General features: G+C 47.1%; 1 protein-coding gene across 1 annotated transcript in view; it reads right to left on the bottom strand.

Moving 5' to 3' along the window:
• Positions 1-1,032: 1,032 nt before the first annotated feature.
• Positions 1,033-9,021, bottom strand: part of LOC119414377 (leukocyte cell-derived chemotaxin 1) — a 14,522-nt gene continuing 6,533 nt past the window's right edge. The window contains exons 5-7 of the mRNA XM_037681469.1: positions 8,184-8,334; positions 5,480-5,592; positions 1,033-1,437 (exon numbers count right to left, since the gene is read on the bottom strand). Coding sequence (XP_037537397.1) covers positions 1,213-1,437; positions 5,480-5,592; positions 8,184-8,334 — 489 coding nt within the window. The 3' untranslated portion in view covers positions 1,033-1,212. The remainder of the gene's footprint in view (positions 1,438-5,479; positions 5,593-8,183; positions 8,335-9,021) is intronic.

Raw genomic sequence — 9,021 nt, 5'->3', positions numbered from 1 at the left:
CCAAAAAAAAAAAAAAATCTGGCTCATCCCCTGATGGGGTCAGTTTGAATGATCAGCTGACTGGACCATGAATGTCAGCTAAAATTCTACAAAGTTATTTTTATTTTTCTCAAAGCCATCCACAGCCTTTGTTTAGAAGCATTTGATGGTTTTGTTCAGCACACGTTGTAAAAATGTATAAATAAATAAAAAGCGCAGCGACGTGTTCATCTCTTCTTGGATGTTGCTCTTTGTTCCTGTGAAGCAGCTCGACTCGTCTCCTCGACTGACTGAACTTTTGTGTAAATAAAACGTTTGTTTGGCTCTAAAACTTTGTCTGGTGTTTTATGGCTTGTTGTTTGGAGTGAGATCGCTCTGACACAAAATGGCAGTAAATTGGGGGGGGTGGGGGTGGGGGGGTGGTCTCACTGATAAGAGATGGCTAACATTACTGCACCATTTGGTTCGGTATCCAGCCGCGAGTCGTTTGTCCAGCAGAGGAGGGTGAGGGCATCTCCTCCACATGCATGCTGTATGGAGGGGGGGGGGGGGGGGGCAGGAGAGCATTAATATGGATCACCCTTCCTAACCGCATCATCTCACTGAGTTAAGTGTTAAGCTCCTCGTTTCATCTCTGCCGATGATCAAACAGCCATTTGTGGCTCTGGATGAAACTCTTAACTCTTCTTCACACGCTTTACTCCGTCAGTATCCCTGACACACACACACACCGCCCCCATCCTTACCCCCTACCCCTGCCCAAGGCGACTGCGACATCAAAAGCAGCTAAGCGCTTTGCATCGTGGGTAAGATCTGGGAGCGTGACGGCTGCCGAGTCTTTAGTCTCATTAAGAGTTGAGCTGCAGCTCGCACTTTAAAGAAGTCTGAAAACTGCTGGAGAAACGGAAAACAAACGCTCACTTGATCCTCGCGAGGACAAACACACCAACTCTGAAGAGTCTTTTAAAAAGATTTATTTTAAGGTAACATGACGAGAACAAGGTTAATGTTTTATTATTTTTGAACAGTATGAGGGGCTGATTATCAGCTGCTGACGTCATCAGTGTTGAAGAAAAGTTTAAATCTCTAAATTCAGTCGCTGCTTTGTGAGATTTGAACCCTGCAGGCTTTCCTGAACGCCCCCACTTCTGTCTGTACAGACCTGCTCAGACTGGACTACCTGCAATAGATGTGAATAAGTACCCCCACCCCCCTCAGGTGAGCTGAGGAGGCTCACACCAGGCCCAGAATGCGTGCCACCCACCACTTGCAGGGCATGATGACTCTGCAGGCCACCCTGCAGCCTCTGTAGTGGTATGGCCATGGGTAGTACCCCCCCAGGGGCTCGCAGATCCTCTGGCAGTGGGTGTAGCTGCGGCGGCACTCGTTGCAGCACACGCCCTGGTGGTCCAGCATGGGGTCGATGTCCATGGTGCCCTGCTCACCCTCCAGTCCTCGCTGGATGGAGAGGACAGCAGATAGGTTAACACTGATTTCATTAAAAAGGGTTAATATTAATCAATTGTGAAATGTGCTAGATTACAATGGGTTCATGTGAAAATAAGTTGATCTAAAGATTAGTCACACAAGCAACATGTTGGTGTGCGTACTATAAGATCCACAAGTTTTAAAGACGCATACTGTGAGACACAAAAAAACAGTTTTTCAAAAATACTTTTAATTTCACAAGTAGGAATATTCTGCACATACAAATTGTTAAAGACACTTGCACAGATCACCTGCTGTGCACGGATCAGTCAACGCACTAAATGTTCCACATGAATAAACTGCTCATTATAGATTATTTAACCGTACAGTTCCCTTAATGAGAGTTTTTGTAGTCCAGTAACATTAATGTGAGTATCCTGATGCATGCTCAATAATCCATGTAGAAAAATCTAAAAAAAAGTTAAATCTGGTCCTCTGGACATTCAAAAAACAAAGCAAAACAAAAAAATCTAGAAACGTTTCGTCTTTCATCCGAGAGACTTCCTAAGTCTGAGGAGCTGTATTCAGCTCAGTCTCTTAAATAGCACCTTCTCAGAGTGGATCAACCAGTTTTGCTGTTGACAACCAAAACCAGCTGCTAACATGATCAAGAAGGACCATCAGCCTAACAATGGATCATTAGCACACTGATGGCTGTTTACTATTCACAGGAGGCTGAGTGATACTAGCAATCACAGCATTGTAAGAGGGGGACAGTTGAACCCGGAGGCCTCCACCCCTGTTTAATAATGGACAATTTATTTTAAAAAGATTGCCTCCTTTACTCCTCTCTCAAACCATCGTTCCTCTCTATCCAGGATGTGAACATCTTCATCCCTGAAAGAGTGACCGCTGGCCTGGAGATGAGTGTAGACTGCAGAGTCCTGGCCTGATGATGTTGATCTTCTGTGCTGGGCCATCCTTTTGGCCAGTGGCTGTTTAGTTTCCCCGATGTAAGACTGATCACAGCCCTCCTGACACTGAACAGCATACACAACATTACTCTGTTTGTGCCGGGGGACTAGATCTTGGGGATGAACCAGTCTTTGCTGTAATGTATTTTGGGGTTTAAAAGCCACTGGGACGTTATGTTTAAAAATAAACGTCTCAGTTTCTCTTATACTCCCTCAACATACGGAATGACCACTGGTCTGGGTCTGGGTTCCTCCTTTTCACCAGATGGCTGACTGGAGTCCTGTTTGGGTTTCTTCTCTGCTTTCAGGAAGGCCCAGTTAGGATATCCACATTGCTCTAGAGCCTGTCTTGTGTAGGATTTCTCCTTCTGCCTGGCTCCTGAGTTAGTGGGGACGCTGTCTGCTCTGTGGTACAGAGTCCTGATGACTCCTAACTTGTTCTCCAAAGGGTGATGGGAGTCAAACTGCAAAAACTGGTCTGTGGATCTTACTGGTCCGCAAACCCACCCACACAGACCTCAGAACCTCACCCTCGACCTGAAGAGAACAATCCACCCATTTCCGGTTGAGGACCATGGCCTCAGATTTGAAGGTGCTGATTTTCATCCCAGCCGCTTCACATTCAGCTGTGAACTGCTCCAGTGAGAGCTGAAGATCACGGCATGATGACGCCAACAGGACCACATCATCTGCAAAGAGCAGAGATGGAATCCTGAGGCCACCGAATCGGAAACCCTCCGCCAGCTGGCTGCACCGAGAAATTCTGTTCACAAAAGGTATGAACAGAATCGGTGACAATGGGCAGCCCTGGCAGAGTCCAACTCCTACCCTGAAGGGGTCCGACTTACTGCCGGCAATGCGAACCAAGCTGTCGCACCACTTGTATAGGGACCGAACAGCCTGTAACAACAGTCCTCCAATCCCATACTCATGGAGCATCCCCCACAGTCAAATGCCTTCTCCAAGTCCACAAAACACATGTAGACTGGATGGGCAGCACGGTGGCACCACTGGTAGAGCTGCTGCATCTCAGCGCGCAGGTTCCTGGTTCAAATCCCGGTCCGGTGGTCTTTCTGAGTGGAGTTTGCATGTTCTCTCCGTGCATGCGTGGGTTTTCTCCGGGTACTTCAGTTTCCTCCCACAGACCAAAAACATGCATGTTAGGCTAATTGGTAACTCTAAATTGTCCCTAGGTGAGAGTGAGAGAGTGAATGGTTGTTTGTCTCGTTTATCTCTTTTGTGGCCCTGTGATGGACTTGCGACCTGTCCAGGGTGTACCCCGCCCCTTGCACAATGATTGCCAGACATGGACACCGGCGACCCCTGTGACCCAAAATGGAAGAAGCGGGTAAAAGATAATGGATGGATGGATGGACTGGATGGGCAAACTCCCATGACCCCTCAAGGACCCTAGTGAGGGTTAAGAGCTGGTCCAGTGTTCCACAGCCAGGACGGAACCCACATATTGTTCCTCCTGGATCTGAGGTTTGACCAACGATCAGACTCGCTTCTCCAGTACCCCTGAATAGACCTTACCAGGGAGGCTAAGGAGAGTGATACCCTTGTAATTGGAGCACACCCTCCGGTAACCATTTTTGAAGAGGGGAACCTCCTCTCCAGTCTGCCAATCCAGTGGCACTGGCCCCAATGACCACACGCTGTTGTAAAGTCTTGTCAACCAAGACAGCCCCACAACATCCAGAGCCTTAAGGAAATCATCCACCCTCGGAGCCCTGCCACCTTGGAGCTTTTTAACTACCTCGGCGACCTCAGCCACGGTTATGGACAGACCAACCCCGAAATCCCCCAACTCTGCTTCTTCCATAGAAGACGTGCCAGTGGGATTGAGAAGGTCTGAGAAGTATTCCTTCCACCTCCCGACGACATCACTGGTTGAGGTCAACAGCATCCCACCTTCATTGAACACAGTGTTGGTAAAGCACTGCTCAGCCGCCTGATGGTTTGACAAAATCTTCTCGGAGCCGACAGAGAGCCGTTATCCATGGTCTCACCGAACTCCTCCCACATCCGAGCTTTTGCCTTAGCAACAGCCAAGGCTGAAGACCGCTTGGCCCTCCGGTACTCCTCAGCTGCCTCTGGAGTCCCACCAGCCAACAAGGACCAATAGGACTCCTTCTTCAGATTGACAGCCTCCCTAACCCAGGGTGTCCACCCCCAAGTTCCTTGCGACCACAGCTGAAAGCAGACACTTCAACAATTGAGTCGTGGAACATGGCCCACTTGGATTCAATGTTCCCCGCCTCAGCTGGGATGAGATTAAAACTCTCCCGGAGGTGTGAGTTGAAGATCTCTGATGGGTTCTTCTGCCAGGCGTTCCCAGCAAACCCTCACTACATGTTTGGGTCTACCAGGTTTGTCCGGCATCTTCCCCCGCCATCTGCTCCAACTCACTACTAGGTGGTGATCAGTTGACAGCTCAGCTCCTCTCTTTACCCGAGTGTCCAAAACAAACGGCTGCAAATCAGATGATACGACTACGAAGTCAATCATCGATCTACACCTAGGCCGTCCTGGTGCCATGAGCATTCATGGACACCCTTATGTTCGAACGTAGTGTTCGTGATGGACAAACTATGACTAGCACAGAAGTCCAACAATCTCTGAAATTTAAAGTTGGGTAAAATGAAATGTAGAGTTTGAGTTTTCAGAAGCCTTTACATCCTGTCTGCAGCTGTAGGAGGTTTGTTTGTTCGGTGGAGGATGAGGGAACGGGATGAATCTGAGGAGTGATGGCGTGTTTACATGGGAGTCTGTATGTGCTCAGCAGAGCAAAGGGACCGGGGGGGGGGGGGGGGGGGGGGGGTGGGGTGGAATTATTCATACAGACTCATTCTTGAAAGGAAAGCTTTCGACAGCCCCGAACAGAAAATCCACTCTCTCAGATGTGCTGTGACAATCTGGGCCCCGGCTCTGTGACCCCAGCATCTGCTGCCGCTCCTGCAGCTGTGAGAAACTCTCCTCAGGTGGACTCCCCTGCCCCCCACCTCCTCAGCACCCTCCAATCTGAACAGACAGCTCCCGACGCTGCAGCCGGATGTAAACAAGCAGGAGCGTGAGAGCTTGTTGGTGTGACTCACGTGATAGGGGTTCTCCGGGTTGAACTCAGCCTCCACATCCTCGTAGTCATCCCCCCCCTGCACGTCTGCCTGGCGGCGCTGACGGGGGGCAGCGCTCCTCTTCCTCCTCCCGCCTGTACACATCACAGGCTCAATGTCTGACAGCAGAACAAATGTAGGTGTGGAGTATCTCTAATGTGGCACAGCTCGTCAGATGGAAGAAAGAACGGCGTCTTGTGAACTTTGACCTCTCGGAGCGCTCTAAATATCTCCTGGAAACTTTAAAAAAAGACCTGCTTTTCTTAGTCTGTTTTTCCTCTCTTTCTGTAGATGAAGAGTTGTGAAGTTAAATAGAAACACTTGAGACCGTTTAACCCTTTTCATCTCACTTTTCTTTTTTGTGTGTTTGTTTTGAATTGGAGCAGTGTGTGCAAAGGTTATAATCATTTTTCCATGAATTGTGGAGCAGACGTGAATAATCTGAATCAAAGTCAGGAAAGATTTATTCTTACTTAACGTTGCGCAGTTCGTAAGAGTTGTGTCCAGACTATGGCGTTCACACAACAGAGACAAGATGGCTGATGGAAACGCTCCGCAGGGCTGTGTAATTAATCAAGTTGTTTTAATTCCAAACACAAAAACACAACTTTTTGCCATATTCTGCTTTATGAGTGCACTCTCATCTGGTCTTACTTCCTGAACGAACTCTAAAGGCTGATTTATACTTTCCAAGACGTCACAAAGTCTTTTCTTGCTGAATTAGTTGCGTGACAAATATTACCGTATTTTCCGCAATACACGTCGCACCGTCCTATAAGTCGCATCAGTCCAAATATGTCTAATAAAGTGGAAAAGTCCATAAATATGTCGCTTTGCCGTATAGGTCGCATCTATTATGTGTCACCACTGACAACCCAGAAATGTGGGCCGGTGTTGTGCCAAAAATCAATGGGCTGTCAAATGGCAGCTGCGAGAGCGTGCACAAGAGGACTTTAAGAAGAATTTTACTAGATTAACACTTAAAAACAATTATTTGTTTGCTCATAATTTTATTAAAGGTGTGTCTCAGTCTAACTTTTGCTTAATAAATACACTTCAATGGTCAAATCAGCTGCATTTCAGCTGGGCGTTGCAGCGAAATGAAGCTGATTTGACGATTGCTCCAGGCAAGCTGGCCGACGGTGGCAGACTTTGGCAAGCTGATGGTGTCACTAATAGCCATTTTTACCTATTACATGACACAACTGCATGCCACACTACTTGATTGCCATCTAGCGGCTGAAAATGGTTGTGTTCAATATTTTCAATGTCAGAATGAATGAAAACGTTCATATCTCAGCCAAAAATTGGTTTATAAATATGGGGGAAAAAAACATAAATAAGTTGTTTTGGTATATAAGTCAAAGGGCATGTAAAATATGCAAAAAATTGCAACTTATAGGCTGAAAAATATGGTACATCATTTTGATTTGCCAGGAATTTCCAGAACCAGTTCCATGTACCTGGCTGAACTTTTTATTCGCAGGAGTGTGCGTCAACTGGTGATTGGTCAAAACTTTGTGGGCATGTTTATGCAGAACCATGGCTGAAGTATACAGCTCTCATTTCTGTTCTGCTGAGGAGCTGCTGTCCGAGGCTGTTAGAAGTTAAAATCATCTTATAACTGCTCCAGCAAATCTTTTAAAGGTAGTTAAAGAACTTGTGAATGATGAAGAAGGAGACAGCATGGAGACGCAGTGGTTGATGGGAGGAGGACATGTTGGCCAAGCAGCATGGTGATATGTTACTGCAAAGTCTGTAGAAAATGGTCTCTGGGACAAATTTGCAAATTAGTACTCTGCTCAGTCAAAAACAGAAATATCAGATCTTCATTCCCCTCTTCTTCTAACATTAAGGGTGCATTCACACTAGCCCTGTTTAGTCCACTTTAATCGAACTCTAGCTCGTTTTCCTAGAAAGTCCGGCTCGTTTAGGGAGGTGTGAACGCGCCATCAAACTCTGTCACGTAACAAAAAGGCAAACTCTGGCCCGGGCTAAAACCTAGGTCTCGGTCCGGTAGAAGCGAACTCCAGCGCGGTTCAAGTACAGTGTGAATGTAAACAGACCGAGCCCCGCTCAGCAGGGTAAACAAACACGCATTTCTCTGACCTTATATGGAGCCGTCAGCTGCTTTGTGTGAAAAACAATATTCTTCATGGTCTTCTGTCTCATCTTCTGCTCATGCTAAGTCCATTTTTGAAAAATGACAAAATATAACTCCTAAAATTTGATGCCACTTCATTTTATTTTTATTTACAGAAGAAGAAGAAGAAGACGTGTCTTCAGAGGTTTTTGTGTTGTTTCTTTCAGTAGTTCTTGGTGCAGCGCCCCCACAGGCGAGCGGGGGAACAGGTTGGTTCAACAGGTTGACTCAACTGCACAGTGCAGTGTGAATGCAAACGCACCAGCTCAAATGTAAACAAAAGCTCATGAATATTGGTCCCGAACCGAACCGAGTCTACCGGACTATCTAGTGTGAAACCGACCTAACAGCTTACCAAGACCAACCAACCCAGTGGGGTGAGGGGGGCACACAACTCCACAGCGTTCGGAGCAAATGTCAACTTTACTGAGTTCAATCGGAACTTAAAAGAAAAAATATTTTGTTCCTTTGAGGTCTGAGAGAATATGTTTGGGTTTTATTTGATGTGTGATTGAATCATGAGGTGCCTAAAGGTGTGCTTACTGGTTGAGTAGGTGGGACGGAGCCAGAAGATGGGCAGGTCTCCACACAGGTCCTTAATCTTGCTGCTGAGGAAGGTGGAGTCGGTCAGGGGCGCGCCAGCCACCACCCAGATCAGATCGTCCTCAAATTTAGCTGGCATCACCTCATCCTCCTTCAGGGCAGAAAAAGAGCAGATTTAACAAAGATAAGACATTTGTGCAGCAGGTGTAACTTCTCCTGGTTCCTGCACCCTCACACCACCCTCACTCTACATCCAGATCAAGTGTGGTCCTCATTAAAGGTGCCCTGTTAATGCACCATGTAAGGATGTGAAACCAAATCCTGGGGCCCTCAGGAAGTCCATACTTAGATTAGCTTACAGTCAGGACGCAGCAGCATCTGATGGACACCAAAGATTAAATGTCCTGACTCTGAGTGATAAAAGCTACGAAGGTTCTGCAGGAGATACGGTGCAAGCATTCACATGCTGCATCCACAAGCTGCAGTGAAGAGTCCGGTTGGGAGGACTTCGCCCTCCGGCGTTTATTCCTGAGGGCTGCACCACTCCAAGTTTTGTTGAGAAACCTTCCAGATATCACTCTCTTGTATTTTCTAGCTCAAATGATTTGCTGCAGGGACAACTAAAAGCAGAGGGTTCTTCTTCTTCGCTGCTCGACTGACAAGAGTTCATCTGAGCCGCTCGCCCTGGAAAGAGGACGCTTGTGTGTCTGCTGTTCTAACCCAGATTGGCTATCACTCTAAATTATAGCAAATGACCAGCCTGCAGCAAGCATTATAACATCTTCATGTCTGCAAGCACGCACACACACACACACACACACACACACACACACACACA

This window comes from Nematolebias whitei, chromosome 9 (genome assembly GCF_014905685.2).
Source record: "Nematolebias whitei isolate Nwh7 chromosome 9, NemWhi1, whole genome shotgun sequence".
Lineage (NCBI taxonomy): Eukaryota > Metazoa > Chordata > Actinopteri > Cyprinodontiformes > Rivulidae > Nematolebias > Nematolebias whitei.
Note: the sequence above shows the minus strand (reverse complement) of the source record. Positions and strands in the feature narration are given on the sequence as shown.